This window comes from Schistocerca gregaria, chromosome 4 (genome assembly GCF_023897955.1).
Source record: "Schistocerca gregaria isolate iqSchGreg1 chromosome 4, iqSchGreg1.2, whole genome shotgun sequence".
NCBI lineage: Eukaryota > Metazoa > Arthropoda > Insecta > Orthoptera > Acrididae > Schistocerca > Schistocerca gregaria.
In genome coordinates, this window is record NC_064923.1 from 651858160 (window position 1) to 651885320 (window position 27161).

At 39.2% G+C, this 27161-nt stretch overlaps 1 protein-coding gene across 1 annotated transcript in view; it reads right to left on the bottom strand.

Moving 5' to 3' along the window:
* The window catches only part of LOC126267391 (papilin), a 1111154-nt gene that overhangs the window by 124871 nt on the left and 959122 nt on the right, over window positions 1-27161 (bottom strand). Inside the window, exons 23-24 of the mRNA XM_049972582.1 lie at window positions 23254-23478; window positions 3505-3684 (exon numbers count right to left, since the gene is read on the bottom strand). Coding sequence (XP_049828539.1) covers window positions 3505-3684; window positions 23254-23478 — 405 coding nt within the window. The remainder of the gene's footprint in view (window positions 1-3504; window positions 3685-23253; window positions 23479-27161) is intronic.

Genomic DNA, 27161 nt, shown 5'->3' on the forward strand with positions numbered 1-27161 from the left:
GTGAAGCCAATATATATCAGACAAAGTATGAAGTCCAAGAAAGCACATCTGTAGCCAACCTCAATACAAAAATAGCAAATGGGAGTTATAAAATGAGAAGCAAAGAATGATGCACTTTTTGCCAGCTGTGGGGATTGAATATATGATAGTAGGTGCATGGAGTGGAAATGGCTATATGGGTAGGGGTGGTGGTCTGGGAATATTGTATGGGTTGCCAAGGAAGTTGTGAAGGTGTGGAGGGTAATGAAATGCAAATCTCGATTATGTGAGGGCTATATCAAGGGAATGATGATTTGATTTCTGCACTTGACTGAAAGAAGTTGTAGTCTTAACTAAACAAACACTGTTTTTAGCCTTGTTTCACAATTTACTATTAATGTTATTGCACAACCTATATTTTGGGTTATAAGCCCATTTGTACTTGAAAATGGGCTTATGACCCAAAATGGAGGTTGTGCAGTAACATTAATAATGAATTGTGAAACAAGGCTAAAAACAGTTTTTTTTTAGTTAATTTATAATGTTTCACTAAGAACCCACAGTTGATTCAATTAAAATGAGTTGTAGCCCTAGTAGGGTAATCTATGGAGGCTTGGGTGGTGCTGAGTAATTAATGGGGTGTTGAAAGCAGAGACTTCACTGCTAGGAGGAGAAGCCCTCTTTTTTTGCAGATAAAGTCACAGAGTTAGTAGTGAGAATGGAAAACCTTGGAAAACTTGTTCATATATGTGTTACTGAGTTTGGTGCTGGGATGATTTTTATCCCAATGTTTATTCTTATTATGTCACATATTTAAAATCATACATAAGTCTCCTTCCATTTGGTGGAACTTACATTTTTGAGACATCATAATGTGGTATTACACTAAATAGCCTTTTGTGTTCATTTCATATTTAAATTCTAATATTAATAAGTTGTATTTATATAATTACCTTTCCTGTTGAGCTGAGTTAATGTGAAGTTATCAAATTTCTAGTTTTGCAAGATCATAAAAAGCATGGTGTTTTGATGAGTGTTGTTTGTATAATTTTCTGGCAATATTTCAAAGTTAAGTCTGTCATCATTATGTAGGTGGTATCAGGGAGCAGTCTGACCCCTTTAAGTGTCTCAGGGCAGAGCAGGAGGGGAGAGAGAGGGGACTGAGGCTATACTGAAATCCCAAAGTAGTCGGTCAGGCTCCACTCCATATGCTATCTGTGCGTCACTAGGCTAGGTGTACTCAAAGGGAATTAGGGCAGTAACAGATCATGAACACGGCTCGTTTCATGGCCTTGGCCACTGTTTATGAAGCAATGATTGATCTTAATTTCAAAGTTCTCCTTTATTATGCTGTCCCAAAGGCCACTAGCCCTGCATGGCACATTATTCCATTCAAAATCCAATACATGACCATCATTCAAGCAGTGTTGGAAAATGTCTGTCAAATGCACCACAGCTCATGCTCACATTGAATACTGCATACGTCAGGCATGTACAGTCCTAATGGATATCTGCAGTGGTTAGAATATATTTTTGATGCCACATTTCTTCAGAATCATTATCATCTTGATTGTTATAGGTTCCTATAAAGGGCAAGATATGCTGGTAATTTTAAACCTTCATGCATTACTTTGGAGTTGTATGTTGTTTGCTTTTTCCTTCCTAATTTGTGTGTTACTGTATCCATTTCTCTGAAAGAACTTACTCAGGTGTTGCAGTTCAGGCTTCCCTGGCCATTTATGGCCTAAAAGTTCAGTGGACCAAGGTCCTCAGGAGTGGCAATCAATTCAATGAATCCATATTTATATGCATATAGCTGCCACCACTGAGCTCACTAAAGTATTACTTTGAAAACTATGGCTGACAAGAGTTTACACAGACTATGTACACTGATCTTTGCTACAGTGAAAAACTTCCCTCACAACATTATCCTCAGCTCTTCCTATTCTATCATGTATCTTTGGCTCTCAGGGAAGGAACAGTCTGCTATTATAGCTTGGGATTAGGTATCTTATGTTTTGTGTTTTTGTCGAGAAATTACTATTTTATATGCCTATGGAAGTAGAGGTTTTAGCTCTGTGAGATGTTTAAGAAATTTAATAGTTACAAACTATACTAAAAGTATCTTTCTCTTATATTATGTATGTGTCTTTAGAAACAATATTCTAATCAGACACCAGTCCAAGACAATGAACCAACTAATGCCACTTGTATACTCAAAACAAAATGGTCATGGGCAACCAACACAAATCATGAAATATGAATTACAACAATTAACTGTCTCACATATCCTAATTTTGTCCAAAAATCATGCAACTGTGTGATTTACTCTGAAATTTATGTGTCAGTTGTGAACACTTTGGAAAGAAAGTTTACTATAACTAATTTTGTATGAAAATGTCAGAAGAAAAATGCAAATGAGTAGAGCAAGAAGAATAAGGGAAAAAGAATAAAAAAAGAAAGAAGCAAAATTCCCACACAGTTTGATCATATGATACCAAAAGCTGAAGCTTTGAACACTGCTTGTATTATTTTACAGGAGATGAACTCATTGAAGACAGAGGTTTAGGTGCTAGAAGACGTTAATCAGCATTATAATTTAAGTGGTAATCAGCCACAAGTACAGCTTAAAAAGATAGCAAAAGACATGTATTTCATGAAGACTAAGCCTACAAGACTGTGAGTTTCAAATGTAATAATACTAAGAGACAACAGGCTATTTTACATTTAGTGGGTGAGGATAGTCACGAAATGGTCACAAGCATCAACCAGAACTTTTTGTTGTGGTGGTCATGTGACTTAATATGCAGTTTCCATCATTACCCTCATATTTGCCAAATTTCTGTTAATGGTGGCTCCCCACTATCAGAATTCATGTAAATATTACCCTACTGCATTCATCATCTCCACTTCAATGAAACTGCCACCACTTCAAACAGAGTGAGAAACAAATTTTAAGGAGTTTGGTTCCTCATTTAATTTATATTTTTTATCCTGTCTTAATTATATGTGTAACAAAACTAGAGCCAGTCAGATCTTATATTAGCCTTCTTTTCATAATACATAACCTGTAATTTTGTGAACAGGAAAATTGCTAATCACCATATAGCGGAGATACCGAGTCACAGATAGGCACAACAAAAAGACTGTCATAAATATAGCTCACGCAAATGCAACTCACACACACGGCTGCAGTCATGTGGCCTTAGTTTCCCCGAGACTGAAGTCATGTGTGTGTGAGTTTCGTTTGTGTGAGTTTTGTATGTATGTGTTTTTTGCCTAATTTTGATGAAGACCTTACTGGTAAAAAGCTATATTTGTGACAGTCTTTTTGTTGTGCCTATCTGTGAGTCAGCATCTCCGTTATATGGTGAGCAGCATTTTCACATTCCATCTTTGATTTTCCATTGTTTGATGACCTGAAATTTTACATTTTTGTTACTTATTGTACATCGAGACAGTGACTCTTCATTGTTCATTACATCAGATGTGTGTATTGAATAAAACATTAGAAAAATGACACACCTGAGGCAATAATGGGTGCATCTTCACATCCCTCAAACTTTTCTCCTTCAGCTTCTGACACCCCATCAGGACAACAGCCATACTTTGATGCTTCACATCCACAGCCTTCTTTGTTTGGTCCAGCTGCTGGGGTCTTATCATCTGAGCAGCAACCAAATTCTGTGTTTTCACACCCGCAACCTGTAATACACAATGATTAAAAGTAAATCCTGTATTTTAATGGTAAATTTGCTCATGAATATGTTAGCAGTGGCATTTGCGTGCTTATGTCCACTATTTCAAAAGCTTGGGATGTGGGAGGTAAGGTTGGAGAGCATAATGGAAACAACAAAAGATTCCAACATTTGGCATAGCAGCATTATCAGGTTGGACCCGTAACATTAATGCACTGATACTTAACACTACATAGGTTAGTAATACATATCAGCTTTTTGTATTTGTATAAAATATAGACAGTAACACTTGATCATTCTACAACAAAGGACATATTTAACTAACAACACCCACAACCATAGCCAAGGTGCCTACATAAGAAGTTTGCATGCCATTATAGTGAGAGCACGTACTTTGTTGATGGTGATCTGTCCCTCAGCCCTTTCTGATTAGATGCCCGAGTCTATCCCTCATGGTCTTTTAGCCAACCATACAATACAACTCTTTCTTTCTTTTACTAATGATTTAGTCTCCTGATGTGTTTGCTTGAATTTATTACATTTCACCTGATATGTTTAACAATATGATCAAGAAATATTGATGTTACAAAACTTTGTTAATTTTTGAACTGTATTTACTTGCATTTTTGTATTTGAAATGTGAAAGGTCTGACCAAAAAGGTGAAAGAACAACAATGGAAATGGAGATGGGACCAATAGAGCACATGAATATATGTTTTTCAGTCAATCACTCAAAAATTGTGCCATAAAGTAAGTGAGCAGAATCATTATCATAACAAAGACATTTAAATGTAATATTAACCCTTTTTTTTGGGGGGGGGGGGGGGGGGGGGATGAGTTTGGGAGTATGTTGATGGTTAGTGTGCATAATAGGTGTAAAACAAAGTGTAGGACTATAGACAGATGCTGAATGAAAATCATTTGGCTGTCAAGAGAGCAATATGTGAAGCCTTCAGTGTCTACTGTGGCACAATATGTCAAATGACCTTCGATAAAACCCAAAGAAATTCTCATCCTATGCAAAGGTTATTAGTGGCGTACAGCAGGCACAAAAAAATCAACATAGGGTGACTAAAGCCTGCCTACCTCTAAAAAAATGAACCTCTATAGCACAATCCCATCACTTTTCCACTGGCCTGCTCTGAGCCTACAATGAGGAATGATACTGCAGCCTCCCAGGAGACTCAAGAGCCCTGGACTGTCCTGTCAGCTGTTGCCACAACACACATGCACCCCCCCCCCCCTTCCAAGCCAATCATTACATCACAAGGGCTGGCCGACAGGTTAAGCCCGAGTACCTCAATATTCCAGAAGCACTCAGCTTCAAAAGGGGGTATTACTGTGCAAGTAAGAGATGAAAGATGAATTGCTGGTTTGGCAGATAGTATATATTATCAATGTAGAGTTGAGAAAGATTAATTGCTGGTTTGGCAGAGAGTATATATTATCTACGTAGAGTTTTGTTCATTGTTCTTTGTATTTAGTAGTTGTAGTAGCTTTATTCATCCGTAATTCTCTTTTTACAAGGATATAGGACATGTCAAAGTATTTACAAGTTTAGACTAATTTAAAATAAGATAATTCATATGCATATAATAGAGGGAAACATTCCACGTGGGAAAAATATATCTAAAAACAAAGTTGATGTGACTTACCAAACAAAAGCGCTGCCAGGTCGATAGATACACAAACACAAACATACAAACAAAATTCAAGCTTTCGCAACCAACAGTTGCTTCTTCAGGAAAGAGGGAAGGAGAGGGAAAGACGAAAGGATGTGGGTTTTAACGGAGAAGGTATGGAGTCATTCCAATCCCGGGAGCCTCTGTACTTCAGCCTCGACTGACATCTCTGCCTAAACTCTTTGCCTTTACAAACGTCTGCTTGTGTCTGTGTATGTGCGGATGGATATGTGTGTGTGTGTGCGAGTGTATACCTGTCCCTTTTTTCCCCTTAAGGTAAGTTTTTCTGCTCGCGGGATTGGAATGACTCCTTACCCTCTCCCTTAAAACCAACATCCTTTCATCTTTCCCTCTCCTTCCCTCTTTCCTGAAGAAGCAACCGTTGGTTGCGAAAGCTTGAATTTTGTGTGTATGTTTGTGTATCTATCGACCTGGCAGCGCTTTTGTTTGGTAAGTCACATCAACTTTGTTTTTAGATATAATTCATATACACATACATTACAGACTACTAGTTAGAGACAATCATTAGATTTATTCCTGGTTATGATCAGTCGTGCAATAAAGCTATGTTTTGCATAATCATCATGTCTACATATGGGAATTATTTTTTGTCATCAAAATTCCCACAACTGATGCACACAGCTTTCTGTCATGCAGATAAAATAAAAACCATAACCTGCTCTGCCTACTATTCAATAATACTTTAAATTTTGTGTGAGGGTACCACGGTTTACAAAATTAAAAGCCTCTGCCAAACACAAATTATTTTCAACAGTAATTATTTCTGACTTACCGATTCCAATTACTTTCTCAAATACAAATCTGTAGGTGTTTAAAGGGAAAAAGTAATTACAAAGTTTTCACCATAGGTGTTCGTTAAAACTTGAATATTATTTCAAAATTATATTTCAGTTTGGTTGATCAAGGTAGGATAGTTTCATCTGCTTTCTGATACCACTCATAAAACAAATATACATTTTTGTCTTCTCTCTTTTATTTATTTGATATGTTTTATACCATCTATACATAAAGTACCAAATTTGTTTTTCAAACTGTATCTTTGGAAGGCTTATTGTTCAAAGTATTTTGTGTAGAAACATTTTGTATAAGGAAACATTCAAAATTTAAGATGCAAGAAAACTATGTGCACTTAAAAAAAATCCAACCCCATTGACAATTGTTTGTTTTAGGATTAAACAAACTAATTTGAAAGCTCTGATCCTCTTCTAAATAAACATATTGCATTTTATATCAATTCTGTGACTATGAAAACGTTACTACTCAAAAATGTTGTTGCAAAATTTTTCAAATTTTAGAGTGCTAACCCTAAAAAAATCAAATATTACAATCTTGTAACTTTAATTTTTCAGTTTCCAGAAATGTATACTTTCACTAGGAAAACATGTTAGTGAAATACCTCAAATAAAAAAAATTTGGATTTTAGAACATTTTTGGCTGCCTTAACTAGAAAACATGGGAGAAAGAGCACACCTAACAATTGGTGCAGGGTGTAGATACTTATATTAATACCACTAGCTGTACATGTTCCATTTTGGAGTCACTTGCTTGTATCGACAGTAACCATACACGATGAATGTCTTTGACCAGTTGCTGGGTAACTGAAGGATGCTTCCTATTAGAGGGCAGGAAGGCAGAGCCGAGCAACAATATATGGACATGCAAGGCATACTCATGGAGTTTGGTCTTGTCAGCAGAATTGTGTATAGTTTGGGCTCTGCAATTGTCACAGGTGTGTTGACATCCATGTGAACTCGGCATTACCTGAAGTCGGGAGCCTGGCTTGGGGTGTATGTAGTTCACACTGACAGGTTGAAATTCAAAGTGTCAGCCACTTAACCATCTGGAGGAATAAAAGCTGGCTTGGGAATCTGTCTCACCCGAGGACTGTAAATTTTATGGAGAGCACCTGTTTCCAGCTATGGACAACAATTCTGAATTTGATATACAAGTGTTGTGACACTGGGTGTCCTGGTTATCTTCCTAGTTTTTGAGTCATTTTCCTGTGGTTGTCCTAAGGAGTGTGTATGCACTCATTTGTTTCTGTACTGGACTTTCTCTCACTGTTTGAGCATGTTTAACAAGTTGTGGCAAACATAGGCTAGTCATTAAATTTGCCACTGACAGTTTTGGCATTTTATTGTCTTACTGTTGAGTGTCATGATATAGTGGAGCTGCTGAGTCGCGATAGGCACAACAAAAAGATTTACACAATTAAAGTTTTCGGCCATTAAGGCCTTTGTCAGCAGTAGTACCACACACACACACACACACACACACACACACACACACACACACTCATGTAAATGCATCTTTCACACACATCTATAGTTTCAGAGAGCTGAAAACACACTCAGCTCTCTGCGACTACAGATGTGTGTGCAAGTTGCGTTTACGTGTGTGTGTGTGTGTGTGTGTGTGTGTGTGTGTGTGTGTGTGTGTGTGTGTGTGTAAGTGTATGTGTATGTGTATGTGCATGTCTACTGCTGACAAAGGCCTTAATGGCCGAAAGCTTTAATTGTGTGAATCTTTCTGTTGTGCCCATAGAGACTCAGCATCTCCGCTATATGGTGAGTAGCAACTTTCCTTCTCTGGTATTGTTACATTCCATCCTGGATTTTCCATTGTTTGATTGTTGAGTGTCATGGCTTGTTAGTGTTTGTACAAGCTTTGTGTTTTAATATTCTCTAGAGAGCAACATGCTAGAGTATTTATTATAAAACTTCCTTGTGTTTTTTGTGCTCACCACCCTTGACTCACTTGTTGGTGCTAGACTTTCTTGTTATAGTGATATGCAGTTTTATATTGCAAGAGAACTCTATAATCAATATTGTATTGAATTCAAGAGGGAGCCTGGAAGGAGATGTCATTGTGCTGCATGCCTCCGAGTGGAACTAAATTCACGCTAACTGAAAATAAAAAGGTGGACAAGAGACATCTTGGGGTTCTGTTTAATCCTTTGTACACCATTGGATATATGTGTGTTATGTCTTTGTAAAACAGCTTGTCAACTAATTTTACTTATACACTTTACTATAAGTTGTTTACTGTTCTATGGCATTAGAGCATGCTTGCCTTTTGTGCTATTACCATGCTGCACATTCATGGGACTTCATTTGCTCCCACAGTGAACTTAAGATTAGTTATTTAGTGCCCGTTTTGTTGGCTGTAGATAGTCATTAGCTGTTTTAACTGTTATATTGAAATGTGGTGTCTGTTTTGTTTGACATGTCTGACAGAACAGACATCACATTTCAATACATATATGATCAAGGATGGCTGTATGTACATCAGTGCAGATATACCATATCTTCCTAACCACAGCAGGCTTTAGTGAATGCTATGAGTAGTGGGCATTATGGAAGTGGGCACTAGTTTCGCATGACAGGTCGAGAATTTGTGTCAGCTAAGAAGTGTTTCCAGATGGCTGACACAGTTAAGGCATCTGTTGTAGAAAGTGGAGCACCTACTTTTGAGTTCCAGTTGGGCACAAATTTTCAGTCTTCACCACTATGTCTCATAATATTGATTTAACTGTTAGTTCCTTTAATTGAGCATATACAGTAAAACCTTGCTTTTGCACTTTTCAAGGGACTTCAAAAAAATGACGTAAAACACAGAAAAATGTAAAAGGTGGGAAATAATGTTTTAAGCTGTAAAAGTTATGTATAGGATACCCCCTCGCATTTTATGTATGATATACGTACATAACAGGCATCAAAAGACTTGTCATGGACTTGATTATTATCTAATGAAGGTTTATTATGTAATAAAAACCGCTGATGTAACTGGAACTGATAACTGTATGGGAAGTAGGAACATTAGACTCAATTTCATGTCATAATCAATGTTTTTTGAAAGCCTGCAGCCATCATTCATTAATTGAATATGAAATATTGCAAAAGTTAAGTATTTTTTCATGCTTAGCATGACACATTTCGAATTTTTTCTTGTTGTAGAGTTCAAATATGTAAGTAAGTATTTTGTGTTTGAATATGTGATATTCTGCGTCTCTTGCACTGTAGGTTTTTTTTTTTTTTTTTAGGTTATCAGGTACTGTGCCTCATCTGTTATGTAGAAAACCACACACACACACACACACACACACACACACACACACACACACACAAACTATCACTCACATTTTTTGTTTGTGTAACATCACAAAAAATACATACGTAAATACTCTAATTGACAACAAGAATAAATTCTCGAAACGCATGTTGCTCAGCCTGAATAAAATACGTAGCTGGCACTGTGTTTAAACTAAAAACATTTTTTAATAATTTTATACGTATGTTTTAGCTTCAATCGTGACTGTATGCAATACACTGGAGGTGTGAATTAAAAAACACCTTGAGTCAAAACTTTGTGTTTTGTTAAGTACATGATGCATTTCAGATCCTGTGGGTGAATCATCAGGTGTAATTTGTCTCAATATATGGTCTAACTAATTAATGGAAAATCTCATATAAAGATGTGAAACAATTACTAACAAAGAGATAGAGGGGCTGGCCAGTACTTACCTCAGCTCAGTACAGCCGATAGAAACACAAAAAACAACCGAAAATTTAAGTTCCTAGCTTTCGGAATAAATGTTCCTTCATCAGGGAGGAGAGAGGGGAAAGAAAGGGAAGAAGGGAAAGTGGATTTAGTTACTCACAACCCAGGTTATGAAGCAACAGGGAAAGGAAAACAGGGAAGGTAGCAAGGATGGAGGCATGGTTGTCAGAGGGAAGCCAAAGATATTCTACTGCAGGTACTGTGCCAGCTTCAAACCAAAGAGGATGCATACAGAAGTAAAGAGGTGTATAGTATAAAGATGTAGGATGGAAAGATGCATGAATGGCTAAAGAGGAAAGGGAAAGAGGAGAAGACTGAAAAGTAAATGGGAGTGAGGTTGTTTAACGTAGGTTCAGTCCAGGGGGATGGCGGGATGAAAGGATGTGCTGGAGTGCAAGTTCCCATCTCCGCAGTTCAGAGAGACTGGTGTTGGGTGGGAGAAGCCAAATGGCACATACAGTGTAGCAGGTTCCTAGGTCCCTAGAATTATGCTGGAGGGCATGCTCCGCTACTGGGTATTGGACATCTCCTAGGCGGACAGTTCGTCTGTGTCCGTTCATGCGCTCAGCACACAGACGAACTATCCGCCTAGGAGATGTCCAATACCCAGTAGCGGAGCATGCCCTCCAGCATAATTCTAGGGACCTAGGAACCTGCTACACTGTATGTGCCATTTGGCTTCTCCCACCCAACACCAGTCCCTCTGAACTGCGGAGATGGGAACTTGCACTCCAGTACATCCTTTCATCCCGCCATCCCCCTGGACTGAACCTACGTTAAACAACCTCACTCCCATTTACTTTTCAGTCTTCTCCTCTTTCCCTTTCCTCTTTAGCCATTCATGCATCTTTCCATCCTACATCTTTATACTATACACCTCTTTACTTCTGTATGCATCCTCTTTGGTTTGAAGCTGGCACAGTACCTGCAGTAGAATATCTTTGGCTTCCCTCTGACAACCATGCCTCCATCCTTGCTACCTTCCCTGTTTTCCTTTCCCTGTTGCTTCATAACCTGGGTTGTGAGTAACTAAATCCACTTTCCCTTCTTCCCTTTCTTTCCCCTCTCTCCTCCCTGATGAAGGAACATTTATTCCGAAAGCTAGGAACTTAAATTTTCGGTTGTTTTTTGTGTTTCTATCGGCTGTACTGAGCTGAGGTAAGTACTGGCCAGCCCCTCTATCTCTTTGTTAATAATTGTTTCACATCAATATATGGTCTTCGTCTTCTCTTGAATGAGGTGAAATTCGTATCCCTGTGACAAAAAGGTTTAATGTTAGGTTATGAATTTCGCAAGTCAAACGTGGAAAATATGTGCGAAATAGTGGAAAAGATGAACAGTGTAAACTTACCACATAATCAGAGAAAAGTGTTTTAACATTTTAGCAGCAGCAAACATACTTTTCTCTATCATTTTCATACATGTCACTTCATTCAAGAGGACGACACTGAGTTGATTACTTAGGAGAGAAAAAAAAGTATGCCGTGCCAGAGCTGCTCCCAAAAGAGCATGCTTGGGCCACCCCACTTGGACAACTGAAACAATTTTCCAGAAAAGCAGGTTGGCAGCCTTGCCAGCCATGACATCATGCACTATCAAAGGAAAAATGCACCAAAGTTTGCTGAAAGGCATCATCCAAGATGAAAATGAGAGTCTCTCATTAGTCGAACTCTGTATCTGGTCCCACTGAGAATTACAATTGTGCATCCCCATTTGCATGCTACGTGGTGGACCAGTATCAAATGTCATAACAATAATCAGCAATTACTGAGGAACAGTGCCTGCCTCTGCAAAAAGTTCACACTCCTATCTGGCAGCATGGAATGGGCACTGAATACGGAACAAAAGGGATGGCCCAGTGTCTTGATGGAATAGGAGAAACAACGCCACTGTCCTGCCAATGCTGCAACTTTGCCTTGACCTTGTTGCGCATGGCAAAAGGATTTTATTTATTTATTTTTTTACTTTTTTTGGGGGGGGGGGGACAAAATAACAAAATTTAGATATTGCAGATGTCTTATGGGACATTATTATCTCTAAATTTCCTACCCACCACAAGGTATTCTCAAACAATAGGTCACACAACCATAGTAAAGAGTCCAAATATTAGAAAGGGACTGAATGAGATATCAAATGTATTTTGTCAACTGTTTGGAAGCCACAAACATAAAAGGTATCTAACCCAAACGTATCTTGATCCAATGGTTAATTAATCACTAACAATGTCTGTTGCCATTCCATATTTTTATAATGTGTAGAAACAGATAACTGTCCCATCAAAGGAATACAATGATTGCTATTAGACATGTCAGCCTCCATAGTCCAATTGTCAATATGGAAGACCTTCATGCGGGGACCCTGGTTCAGCTCCTGGTACTGTCATGAATTTTTCCTGGGTGGGAGAACTGGACCGAGTTGGGCTCAGCCTTGCTATGCCAACTGAGGGGCTACCTGATGAGAGGTCAAAATGTGGCATTGTTTGGGAATGTAGTGTGCTGATTCCACTGCCCCTCCATAACACATCCAACAGTGAACGACTGAGGATGGTATGGCAGGCAGCTGACTATTGCATGATTTCAGGGCATGATCATGGGTTCTCCTTTTTCCTTCTGCTGTAAGGCACAACAATATGTACAGGCCATTGCAATGCAAGACAGCTCAACAGACAGGCGTGTGTGTCGGTTAATGAGACTGACCATCGCTCCTGCGTCTACCCAAAAACTCAATCGGTTCCCATCCAATAACAAAATCAGTTGAATATGGTGGGGTGAAGTTTGTGGGGCACTAGAGACCATCTCCGACACTAAGGGAAAACACTGGGTCCTCCAATAATCACCCTGCAGTTTAACCACTGTCACAAACTGTTGCCACATGGCCTACTTCATGGCACATCCCACACATGACATCTATATGCAGGTAATTCTATGAATGTGAACTAAATGAGAATTAGGTCAGGACCACCAGCTTGCTCATTGGGCAGAAATAAATGTGGAAAGGGAGCAACTTTGAGAATCCAAATAACATTGTGAGTGGGGATTACAATGTTTTGATTTACTTGAATCTGTCAAGCCCAATGCAGTTGGAGATGGGCAGCACTGTGACATCACTGCACTTGAATCATCCATGACACCAACAGACACTCACTCAGTGGAAGGCAAGGCCACCTGGCTCACCCCACAGAGCATCAAGGGTTGTTTACTATGCACCATGTTTACCTTGACTACCTGCAAGTTGTCAGGTGGTACATCCCTTTCCATTGCTGAAAGTTCATATGATTCAGTAATATTAGTGACTTTAGCAAAAAAAGAAAAAAAGGATTAGAAAAGGCAAATGAATAGGAGAATGCCCTAGCCTGGATCTCTGGATCAGGTCTTAACTGGGCGATATCATCACCAATTAGTGAGACCACAAATGAGGTTGCACACTGGTGACAAACTGACACTTGCACAATAGACTTTGCATGTTGGCAATCTACACTGCATATGACTGCCCAGGTCACTTGCGGTAGTGATAAAACTGTAACCATGCTGCTACACATGGATTTGATGATCAAAATACTGTGTGAGCAACTGACAAAGATTCTCAGTGTTTTCTAGGCCTTCAAATTTTGGACAATTTCATACAATGCTGCACTGTTGGACAATAACAAGGCAGCCTTATCAAATGGATTGATGATGCACCTCACCTGGCAGTGTGGCAAGAATTGGTGCATGTAATATTCCCACATTTCCATAGCCTTGCAAAACTTGTGAATGGTGCTGGGGGTGGTGTGGGGAGGGTGCAAATTTCTTAGCAGGTGCCTGGGTTCAGCATGGTGTATCTACAGAGCACTTCCACATTCTGTCTGAGCAGTTCCTGCATGTGCTCCTGCTGGAGCTTTTGTTGCTGCTCCTGGAGGCGCACCTGCTCCTTCCAACAATGCAAAAATGATGGGTCCATGGTGGCCACAATTTAACACTATGAAAAAAAGGATGAGTGTCACATGGCGGCTAGTGTTGATAGCATAGTGATCATGCGAAAAAAAGTGAAAATTACACCGATAAAAACAGCGTGTGCATGAATTGTAGTGATGAAATCAGAAAGTTAAATGATCGTGTAAGTAGTCTGCAACTAACCATTAATACTCTGATGAGCAAACTAAAAAAACTTACGTCCAGAAAGTGTGAACCTACATCAAACCTGATTCACAGTAACCATGAAATTCCAGGCAAAGTGAAAAACAAAGTGCCTCATTCTCAACAAAGCTTATTCTATGAGCCTAATATAGTGTTTACAAGCAGGTTCAGTGTGCAATCAACTGTGCAAGACAAGAAACATTGTGCATGTGATAAAACTAATTTCCGAGCTGAATATGAAACTACAAATACGTGGAGTGATACATCCAAAAGAATACCTAACAACGCAACTACTGTTATGAAAGGAAATGAAACTGAAAGACCTGAACATTTGCATGACCTAAATAGCAAGTATTTGTCCAGCGCTGATACTAATTTGTTTGGCCATAACGCCGATTGGCCTTCTAAACATGCAGAGAAACCTAAATGAAGAAAAGTAGTTGTAATGGCAGACAGTCATGGTCATGGATTTGCTCGTCTTCTGAACGGTGAGTCCAGTGTACAAACAATCGCTTACATAAAGCCTGGTGCCTCTAAGTTGGAAATTTGCAATCGTGTACGATCCACAGACGTTGCTGACTTATCCTCTGAAGACTTTATTGTGGTAATTGGTGAGTCAAATGACATATATAAAAACGAAACACACAAAGCAAAACAAGAACTAAAAAGGTGCTTAGGACAGGTGACACACACAAATGTTGTGGTGCTGAACATCCCACATCGGCATGACTTACCGTCTTGGTCATGCGCAAATAAAGAAATAATCAATGCCAACCAACAAATTTCATTACTTTGCAATCATTCCAGAAATGTAGAACTCGTAAATGTTAACAATATTGGGCGCAGATTCCACACATTACATGGATTGCACTTTAACAACATGGGGAAAAAACTGCTCATCGGAAAAAATGAAGAAATTATCAAGAGGCATCAAACATCCAAAAGTAAAATCATCCTGGATTGGCCTCCCAAATATTTGAAGGAAACAACGCAAGCAAGACCTCAATCACCAACATCAACATCAAAAGAAGGAACAAGGTGCCTCCAATATTCAGGCACAGCAACAAGAATGAATGCAGTAACAGCTCTACCAATTGTAGACCCAGCTCTAACACCAGCAGCAATATTATCAAGAGTGGGATCAGCAGTTGAAAAACTACCACGGGAGCCAGACACAAAAGAAAATTCTGCTGCAGACGATAATGGAAGATTAGGTGCAGACAGGAAAGGAAAAGCAGTACTTCCTAACAAAGAGATAGAGGGGCTGGCCAATACTTACCTCACCTCACTACAGCCGATAGAAACACAAAAAACAACCGAAAATTTAAGTTCCTAGCTTTCGGAATAAATGTTCCTTCATCAGGGAGGAGAGAGGGGAAAGAAAGGGAAGAAGGGAAAGTGGATTTAGTTACTCACAACCCAGGTTATGAAGCAACAGGGAAAGGAAAACAGGGAAGGTAGCAAGGATGGAGGCATGGTTGTCAGAGGGAAGCCAAAGATATTCTACTGCAGGTACTATGCCAGTTTCAAACCAAAGAGGATGCATACAGAAGTAAAGAGGTGTATAGTATAAAGATGTAGGATGGAAAGATGCATGAATGGCTAAAGAGGAAAGGGAAAGAGGAGAAGACTGAAAAGTAAATGGGAGTGAGGTTGTTTAACGTAGGTTCAGTCCAGGGGGATGGCGGGATGAAAGGATGTGCTGGAGTGCAAGTTCCCATCTCTGCAGTTCAGAGGGACTGGTGTTGGGTGGGAGAAGCCAAATGGCACATACAGTGTAGCAGGTTCCTAGGACCCTAGAATTATGCTGGAGGGCATGCTCCGCTACTGGGTATTGGACATCTCCTAGGCGGACAGTTCGTCTGTGTCCGTTCATGCGCTCAGCACACAGACGAACTGTCCGCCTAGGAGATGTCCAATACCCAGTAGCGGAGCATGCCCTCCAGCATAATTCTAGGGACCTAGGAACCTGCTACACTGTATGTGCCATTTGGCTTCTCCCACCCAACACCAGTCCCTCTGAACTGCGGAGATGGGAACTTGCACTCCAGCACATCCTTTCATCCCGCCATCCCCCTGGACTGAACCTACGTAAAACAACCTCACTCCCATTTACTTTTCAGTCTTCTCCTCTTTCCCTTTCCTCTTTAGCCATTCATGCATCTTTCCATCCTACATCTTTATACTATACACCTCTTTACTTCTGTATGCATCCTCTTTGGTTTGAAGCTGGCACAGTACCTGCAGTAGAATATCTTTGGCTTCCCTCTGACAACCATGCCTCCATCCTTGCTACCTTCCCTGTTGCTTCATAACCTGGGTTGTGAGTAACTAAATCCACTTTCCCTTCTTCCCTTTCTTTCCCCTCTCTCCTCCCTGATGAAGGAACATTTATTCCGAAAGCTAGGCATTGATTATTGTAACATAAAAACCAACTGAACTGTTAGCTGAAGAGAAAGTTTTTGAAGTATCCGCAGTTGAACTTTCTGCATTAAACTTCATAATCATCTGTGTATATAGGAGCCCTGATGGGAACTTAAATGATTTCTGTCTTCAACTAGAAGCAGCTTTAAATACTATAAAAAACTTTAACAAAACAGTGATCATATGTGGAGATTTTAATATTGATTTCCAAGAAATCTCAAAGGACCAGCAAAGCTTGATGACCATACTGGAAACATATAACAGAAAAGCCACCATAGACTCTCCTACAAGAGTTACACCAACAACTAGCTCAACAATTGATCAGGTATCAATAAACACAAATGTAAATCACAATTTCTGTGCCAGAAACCTTAATACTGGCTTCAGTGATCACTATGCACAGTTTATTGCTTGGCACACCCCAAATGAAACAACTGAGAAAGAGGAACTTGTAAAAGAGTCGAGGAAATTCACTAACATACAAATAAACCTTTTTGTACAGAGACTAAGTGAGGAAACTTGGTATGAAGTGTATACTTGTGAAAATACTAACAAAAAGTTTGAAAAATCCATGGACATCTGTATGTCATACTTTGAACCTGCATTTCCATTAAAAAAAAAATAAAAAATGTCAACCTAACAAATGGATTACAACAGGTATTATAATCTCTTGTGCAGAGAAAAGATCACACGATATAGCAAAGACACAGAACATGCCTCCTGAATTTTATTTGTACCTGAATAATTACAAGAGGATCCTCAAAAATGTTGTAAGGAAAGCTAAAACAGTGGCAAATGACAAATACATTGAAAATTCAAAAAACAAACCTAAAGCTATATGGGAAGTTATAAAAAATCAAACAACAAATGAAACTAAACAATATAAAATATGAACTTAGGTTATGAAGGACAAATGATTTCTTACGCAACAGAAATTGCAGAGACCTTCAACAAATATTTTGCAAACATAAGTGAACAGTTGGTGAGTGAACTGGAAGAACACAACAAAATGTCACCTCCATCATGCAATAGTGTGAGAAATGTGTCTACATCTTTGTTCCTTTCACCCACAAATACTGAAGAAATTTTATCAGTTATAAAAAACTTGAAAACAGGGTACTCATGTGGAATAGATGGAATAATTATTAAATTATTTAAAAAATGCTGTCTTGCCTTAGCTGAACCCTTGATACACTTGTGCAACATCTCACTGGCATCAGGATCCTTCCCTTCATGCTTAAAAACAGCAAAACTGAAACCACTGTTCAAAAAAGGAAATCCAGAATGTGTTTCATATTATAGACCAATAGCCCTACTGCCTGTATTTTCAAAAATTTTAGAAAAAGTCTTTTATAAGAGATTGTCTGATTTCCTAAATAAAAATAAAATTCTCTCTCCTTCACAGCATGGGTTCAGGAAAGGCTATTCAACTGAAAGTGCAATATTTGAATTTCTTAATGAAATCTATACTAAACTGGATGCAAGTGAGTTTGTGACAGGCATATGTCTTGATTTATCTAAAGCTTTTGATGTCATTGACCATAATGCCCTACTGCAGAAGCTTGACCAATTAGTAATTAGAGGTATATCCAATGAGTGGCTCAAGACATACCTATGTGGTCACAAACAGGTGCTTGAAGTACAATATATGGACCATAACAAAATCAGCTACTACTATTCAGGATAAGAAAATGTGAAATATGACGTCCCTCAAGGATCAGTATTAGGACCCATTCTGTTTCTCCTCTATGTCAATGATCTTATGTACAACAAGTATTGCCAAACTACCCTCCAATTTGCAGATGATACAAGCTTCCTTATTAGTGGTAAAACAGAAGAAAAACTTAAAGACTCCACTATCCAAATAATGAACAGTGTAAAACAATGGTTCAGCTACAACAAGCTAATTACAAACAAAGAAATGACAGTGGCACTGAACTTCTATACTGTAAAAGAAAGAGACCACCCAAACATAGAAATAGAACTTAGGGACAGAGTTCTTGAATGTGTTGACAGCACTAAATTTCTGGGACTCTGGCTCCAGAACAACACAAAATGGGAGGTACACATTGAATATTTGCAAAGAAAACTAAGCAAAACCTGTTACATGATACAGATCTTAAAAACTTGTTGCAGCAAAGCCAGCCTGTTAAATGTATACTATTCCTATGTGCATTCTGTAATTAAATATGGCATAACCTTCTGGGGCAATACAACAACAAATATTAAACTTTTCAGGGTGCAAAAGAGAATACTAAGAATTATTGAAGGGGTAAACAATACGAAATCATGCAGACCCATATTCAAAAAACTGTCAGTTCTTCCTCTTCCTTGCATTTTTATCTACGAAACATCAGTTTTCATCAAACAATATATCGATAGACACCCAGATATCTTATTAAAAAAAAGATATACATGCACACAATACAAGGCAAAAATATGACCTTCACATGAAACAGGTGAGAACATCATTGCGCCAAAAAGGCACACTACATACTGGGATAAAGATTTTCAATAATCTACCTAACCATGTTAAATCAATAGGTAAACTCTGTAGTTTTAAGGCTGAAGTAAAGGCATATTTAATTGATCATTGCTTTTACGGTCTGAGAGAATATATAAAAGCCAAACAACAAAAATAAAGATGCATTATTAATATTCTACTTTGTATGTTGCCTGTAATGTTTGTTGTATGTATGGATCTTTGCTAAATTACTTTAGTATCTAGTCCTTAGGATTGCAATACAAACTGCATTTTATCTTGAAATACCTAACCATGTCCAATATCCTATCCTTGTATATATTCTATACATATAGGATTTTAACGACTAAATAAATAAGAATGATGTTGCCACTTCATCATCCATACAAATCATGGCAATGCTGTGAAGTGTCACTGTTGGCACTAATGTGAACTGTGTGAGCCACTGGTGGCTCATCAACAGGACTGGAGTTGAACCCCAGTTCAGGGAACAAAACTCAATGTTTGAGTTAATTTACAGGGAAGCAGAGGGTCTGAAGACCATGTAGAGACCGAGTGCAAAGTAAAACACAACATGCAATCAGCTTGAGTGGCTGACAACTAAGCACATGAAAACAGAGCACTGCACAAGGTGAAGGATTGGTCTGTGAGTGTTGAAAGCAGTGTCAGAAAGCCTGTACCAGGCCTACTGCTGCTGGCAGGTAAATGCCTGGTCAGTGGCTCTGTCCAAGCCATGCTTCACCTGTGCCCTCTGCAACAACATTCTATACTATTCTGCTGATAACCATGCCAGCTCCTGTGCTTCCATCTCAATGTCCACTGGCAGGCACACTAAAATGACTTTGAAATTACTAATTTGTCTAAAAGTAGTGAAAGATATACATGTAGCTCAACAATGGTTCAATGGTTGAATATATATACACCCTGACACACCAATGAAATCTGGTAAGAACATAAGGAAAAGGGGGGCAAGAAAAAAAGACAGAGGAAGGAGAGAGAGAGAGAGAGAGAGAGAGAGAGAGAGAGAGAGAGAGAGAGAGAGCAAAGTGGTAAAAATAAAGAAGTACTCTGTACAATTATTGAAATGGTAGAACTTATTACTGGAGTGAATGAGGTAGATACCCCCTGGTCTCAACAATGTGACTGACATGGCAGACCGTACAGTTTGGTTCTATAACAAAGCAATGGTTGAGCACTTCTAAAACAGTTGTCTTATCTGTAACTAAATATCAAAGATTGAGAAAAACAAAAGTAACTGCAATAAGAAACCCAAGCAATGTCCATTCTGTTCCAAAAAAATCTGCTCTGTGTCTCTACTGTATCACCTGTATTAAACTTTTTAAGGGATGTCTCCTCTACCTTCTGAAAAGGTTTTAGTTAGTTTGCTTGGTTTCATCTTTCATTAGTATTGTAATGACAAAGATGTGAGCTCAGAAGCCTTTTGAAGTTCCTAAATTGTTTGGAGATTGTCACAAGAAAACAATAAGTTACCACGGTAAGATAGTGTCCTTCAGGATCAAACCACACTGTGTATCTGTAAAATACAACAAACTATGAAGCTCTTATTCTTCGTGCCACTGTGTCCCAAATAGAACAAATTTTAAGGTAATTTTCTGGGTAGAAGAAGCACTACTGAGAAGCAATTTTTTTTTAAATAAAATGAATAAGTGCCTGTTTAACTAGCTGTATACCTATGACTTCTGGTTACAATTATTATCATCTTCTATCATTATGTAAGGAAATAAAAGTGAGGAAAGGCAACATCGTTTGTTGTAACTGCACTTATTTGACAGGCCTTAAAGTTGTAAATTTTTGCAGATTAGGTATGTGACGTTATCACTGGTTAGTTTTGAAGCAAGCAAATCTCACGTGTCTGCATTTCAGGAGCTTACGTCAAGTTATCTCGTAAAAAACTAATGTAGAATATGTAGTCTGAACGCAAACTTCAAATGTTTCAGCAGTAAATATCTGTGATCTCCAGATCTACACTCCTGGAAATTGAAATAAGAACACCGTGAATTCATTGTCCCAGGAAGGGGAAACTTTATTGACACATTCCTGGGGTCAGATACATCACATGATCACACTGACAGAACCACAGGCACATAGACACAGGCAACAGAGCATGCACAATGTCGGCACTAGTACAGTGTATATCCACCTTTCGCAGCAATGCAGGCTGCTATTCTCCCATGGAGACGATCGTAGAGATGCTGGATGTAGTCCTGTGGAATGGCTTGCCATGCCATTTCCACCTGGCGCCTCAGTTGGACCAGCGTTCGTGCTGGACGTGCAGACCGCGTGAGACGACGCTTCATCCAGTCCCAAACATGCTCAATGGGGGACAGATCCGGAGATATTGCTGGCCAGGGTAGTTGACTTACACCTTCTAGAGCACGTTGGGTGGCACGGGATACATGCGGACGTGCATCGTCCTGTTGGAACAGCAAGTTCCCTTGCCGGTCTAGGAATGGTAGAACGATGGGTTAGATGATGGTTTGGATGTACCGTGCACTATTCAGTGTCCCCTCGACGATCACCAGAGGTGTACGGCCAGTGTAGGAGATCGCTCCCCACACCATGATGCCGGGTGTTGGCCCTGTGTGCCTCGGTCGTACGCAGTCCTGATTGTGGCCCTCACCTGCACGGCGCCAAACACGCATACGACCATCATTGGCACCAAGGCAGAAGCGAGTCTCATCGCTGAAGACGACACGTCTCCATTCGTCCCTCCATTCACGCCTGTCGCGACACCACTGGAGGCCGGCTGCACGATGTTGGGGCGTGAGTGGAAGACAGCCTAACGGTGTGCGGGACCGTAGCCCAGCTTCATGGAGACGGTTGTGAATGGTCCTCGCCGATACCCCAGGAGCAACAGTGTCCCTAATTTGCTGGGAAGTGGCGGTGCGGTTCCCTTTGGCACTGCCTAGGATCCTACGGTCTTGGCGTGCATCCGTGCGTCGCTGCGGTCCGGTCCCAGGTCGACGGGCACGTGCACCTTCCGCCGACCACTGGTGACAACATCGATGTACTATGGAGACCTCACGCCCCACGTGTTGAGAAATTCGGCGGTACGTCCACCCGGCCTCCCGCATGCCCACTATACACCCTCGCTCAAAGTCCGTCAACTGCACATACGTTTCACGTCCACGCTGTCGCGGCATGCTACCAGTGTTAAAGACTGCGATTGAGCTCCGTATGCCACGGCAAACTGGCTGACACTGACAGCGGCGGTGCACAAATGCTGCGCAGCTAGCGCCATTCGACGGCCAACACCGCGGTTCCTGGTGTGTCCGCTGTGCCGTGCATGTGATCATTGCTTGTACAGCCCTCTCGCAGTGTCCGGAGCAAGTATGGTGGGTCTGACACACTGGTGTCAATGTGTTCTTTTTTCCATTTCCAGGAGTGTATTTACTAGGTAACCTGATGCTGTATTACAATTCAATGAATCTTTTGGTCACAATGATTTGTTACAACATATTACAGAGAAACTTCATAAATTAATTTCTGTCTCTTTTAAAATTTGATTCATGATTTGATCTCAACAATCCTTTTGCAGTCTGCTACAGACTGACAATGACTTTAATATTCCAGAAAATCAGAACATTTCTGTAGCAGCTTTAAATATCACTAAAGTTGGCATTTTCAACTTTCAGTGGATGTTATATTAATTAATTAACAGGAAATCGTTGATACATAAATAAATAGAAAGGTACTGATGTAACACAAATAATGGAATGAGTGAAAAAAACTGCTTATCCTCTAGTGGGGACATTGAACAGTGGACTGACACATAAACTGTGTATTCAAGCTATTAACATAAACAAGAAGTTATATTGCATCTACAATTTTCAACTTCTTTTTTACAGGTCTATTCACAGTGCAACAATTTCACTATATGATAAGTGATTTTCTAAATTATATATATCGATTTATTATAACACCAGCAAATATTAAAAGACAAAATGTATTTTATCAATATTCCTGAAAAAAAAAAAAAAACACTCCAAATGCAGAATTTTGTAAAGTTAATTTTCATCCTGAATGGTCTGTAGTTCAGTCTTGCAAATTTCTCCAGTAAGTCAAAGACATCTCCCCTTTTTAGACTTATCCTGCCTGTTTCAAAAATTCTCAATAAAAAATAAAAAAATTAAGCATCTAAATAACTACAGATATTTCTGAGAGTCCTTGTATTTGTACTACTAATTTCTGGCTTCAGTTTCTTGAAATATTCAAAAAATTCTTTGTACATTAGTTTTAAGGCAATTATAAAATAGTACCAATTAACATACCTTGGTTATGCAAGCCTCTAGCTATTGTTATGCCATCAGGGCAGCAGCCAAACTGGAATGTGTGACATGGGCAACCCTCATAGTTTGGTCCGGCAGCAGGAGTGTAATTATTTGGGCAGCAACCATGCTTGGTATACTTGCAGCCACAGCCCTCATTACCAGGTCCCCGTGCAGCAGTCTTGTTGTCCGGGCAGCACCGATAGCGAGTGTACTCACAACCACAGCCTGTATGTGCATGTTATGTGCAATATCAAGCTAATGCTAAGAAGCAAGGAGGGGGCAGTAAAATCAGTGCGCGAGAAAAGGAAGGAAAAGATTGGGTCAGAAGTTCAATTTCATGTTTAATGTGAGTTAGCTTTCCTTTGCATGCATGTGTGAACTACTGACTACACCAAGCTTAATGCTGATATGGTCAAACTAGGTACACAGGGGGGGCATTCAATAAGTAATGCAAAACTTTTTTTTCTCCCTGAGAGCAGTTTAGTTTTATTTAGGATTCCAATGCACCACAATATTCCCCACTCTTTTGGCTACAAAACCCTATTTTTCAACATAACCTCTATTCAATGCAATGACCTAATGTCACTTTACTGGGAGGACCTATATACCCGCATAGTACCATTCTACTTATCAGTGTCAGAATCAATATCTTGCTGCATCCAATAATCTCCCCATCATCCATGTAATGCTTCCCATGGAGTGCATCCTTTATTGGGCTACGCAAACGGATGAAGAAAAGTGTGAGATCCGGGCTGCAGCATGGGTGAGGAAGAACAGTCCAATGAAATTTTGTGAGCTCCTCTCAAGTGCACAGACTTGTGTGAAGTCTTGCATTGTCATGGAGAAGGAGAAGTTTGTTTGCATTTCTGTGGTGATGAACATGCTGAAGTCATTACTTCAATTTCCTGAGGGTAGCACAATACACTTCATAGTTGATTGTTGCACCATGAGGGAGACATCAAACATAATAACCTGTTCAGACTCCCAGGAGACTGTCGTCAAGACTTTACTGGCTCAGGGTGCAGCTTTGAACTTTTTCTTCCAAGGAGAGGTGGTGTGGCACGACTCCACGGATTGCCATTTTGTTTCTGGTTCAAAGTGATGAACCCATGTTTCATGACTTGTGATGATGTTTGACAAAAATTTGAGGATCGGCCTCATAATGTGCAAGCAATTCCACACAGATGGTCCTTCGATGGTCTTCTTTTAGGTGGTGAAAAACCCAGTGGGCACACATCTTTGATACTTCAACTGGTTACAGACACTACTTGAAAGGCTATGTATAGCACTGTCACCTATTAGAACTTCATGAAACTGTGGGGACTGAGTGGGAATATTCAATGATGTCCCACAAAAAATACTAATTTTTTTTTCAGCCAAAACTAGCTGAGAAAAAAGAAGTGTTCCACTACTTACTGAACTCCCCTAGTATGATGAACAAATACAAAAAGTACAAAAACGTAAATAGTCTCCTCATCTGTATATGAAAGATCTAAATCTTCAGCCTCGTAAGACTTCTCTCAATGTTTGTTTCTGAATGATCTCAGGTCTAAATGTTTCCATTGCTTTCTCTTGTATTTCAAATATTCTTATAATGATTCATTGGTTTACCATTGCTAACAGAATGCCAGGTAAGTAACACACATTCTGACCCCCCACAAAAAATTGCAAAAGTAATATAAGAACTATGCCACATATTCAAACAACATTTCACTGAACTAAGTGCTCAGAAAGCAACATGCAAGTATTTTACAGATCTTAAGTGAAGCCTCAAGTAAAAACACTAACAGATTCACACAATTTACATGTGTTAGAATAAGTTGAAAGGCTGCAAATGCATGAGAAAACAATACAAACAAGATAATAATGTTACGTACTAATATCATAATACAGTAGAGGAAGCTGGTGCGTTTTGGATAATCCCAACAAAAGAAAAGCAAGCTATGGTGAATGACTTGGCTTCTTCTGTCTCTAAGCATTTTAACACTCTGTAGACTTTAAAAATTAATGATATTTTTGAAAATGTTCCAAACCAACTTAAATGTAATACATTATTCATACAAGTTAACAATTATAAATGAAGTATATATGTCCACATATAACACACGTCCCTTACATATTGTATTATGTTGATTAGAATGTGCAAATTCAAATGCAATTGATACATGTTCCCTGACTGATTACTAGTGTGTTTCAGGATGTAAAGCTGACTTGCTGTTTCCATTTCTTGCACGATATTTCTAAGACTGACACAGCCTTTTTCTTTAGGTGCTGCACATTTTGCTGTTAATTATACTCACTGCCTAGATGCCAACCAGACTGAACAGTAGTGCGACAGGACCAATGATAGTTCAGTCTAGTTGGAATCCAGACACAGAGTACACATAACAACAAAACTTGGAGCACCTGAAGAAAAATGCTGGGTTAGTCACAGAAATATTTTGCAAGAAATGAAAGCAAAATCTCTGCTGCATACCTGGAAACATACCCATAAATAATCAGTACAATTATGCTCTAACTCAAAGAATGCAAAAATATACTGACAAATTGAAAACATATACTGAAACAATTATTGTACTTTCTTCTGTGTAAGGATTTGTAATCTCAGTAAATTTTTGAGGTAGAAAACTCAAGATATCAAGACACCCCCGGTGAAGTGCACTATAATACATTTTTGGCTTAGATCTGGGATTCAGGTTACTGATTAATTTCTGATGCTGGTGGGAAGGGGAGGTCCAAGTAAAAGAAAAAGAAGTGGGTTTAATTTATGAGTACAGTACTCTTGACTATCCAACCTACTGTGGCAAGAGGTTGAACTTGAAAACAAAACAACCAGATAGACAGGAGTTCCGTAAGTTCTCTCTTCTGATCCCATCAGTACATTTCAAAACATCCTTTTTTATACTAAAACCTAATTTTATTAATATTTTCTGACTCCTTATGTAATACATGCTAGTTATAAGTGTTTATTATGTACATACAGCACCCTTCAAAAATTATTACAGGAAACAAAATGATCTGCTGAAAAGACAGGCCTAACAAAAAAGATGAAACTTACAGGTTCCTGCTTTTAAAAAAAAGTCTTTGATAGACGACTGCTTCCCTCCCTTAGCCCTCCTCCATGCTACAATATGCAATTCACCTGGCATTGCTTAATCCTGTTCACTAATGTACTGCAGTACTGGCTCAATTCTCCTGAACCTTCCGAGTGTTCAATGAGTTTCTCCTGTCATCTAAGTTTGCCTTCTCCTCTTGTGTTACTTCTCCCTACATCACCATTTTCACCATATTGTTGCCAGTTAGTCAATCAATGTCATTTGCCATCCATTGTGTGACATCTTCTGCACTGACATACAGCCCAGTTTATTTTTGAGCATAAAATGACATTTTTGTTTCCATCTTTGACTGCAATTTCACACATGGATTCATAGTTCCTCCTTCATATGCTAAAAGAATTTTCCAAGAGCTTACAAGTGATATGTTCAGAATACATTCCCACACTTCGGCCAGCCATCTTATACCACATAGCAAGTCAATCCTCTTCAGAAAGATTGCACTGTCCTCTTTAGTATCAATCACTGATATCAGCAAACTGAGAAGATGGCGGCAATACATCTTCTTTAGCATTTCAAGGATGTCTAGGTCCACTGGCTGACAGAGAGCAGTCACAGTTAGGGCCAATTGTATAAGCATCACTGACTGGAGATCAAATCTGACATAAGATCAGAAAGTGGACTATGTTCAAGACTCAGCTCTATTGTATAATGAAATCCTGGATTCACTGAAGCAGTTTCCGATTTGATCTTAGGTAGCACATAACATGCTTGACTATAACCATGGGAGCAAGTAAACAGAAAAAGGAGCGATTGTCAAACTTTTCTCAATATGAGAAATATTTGCTGCTGGAA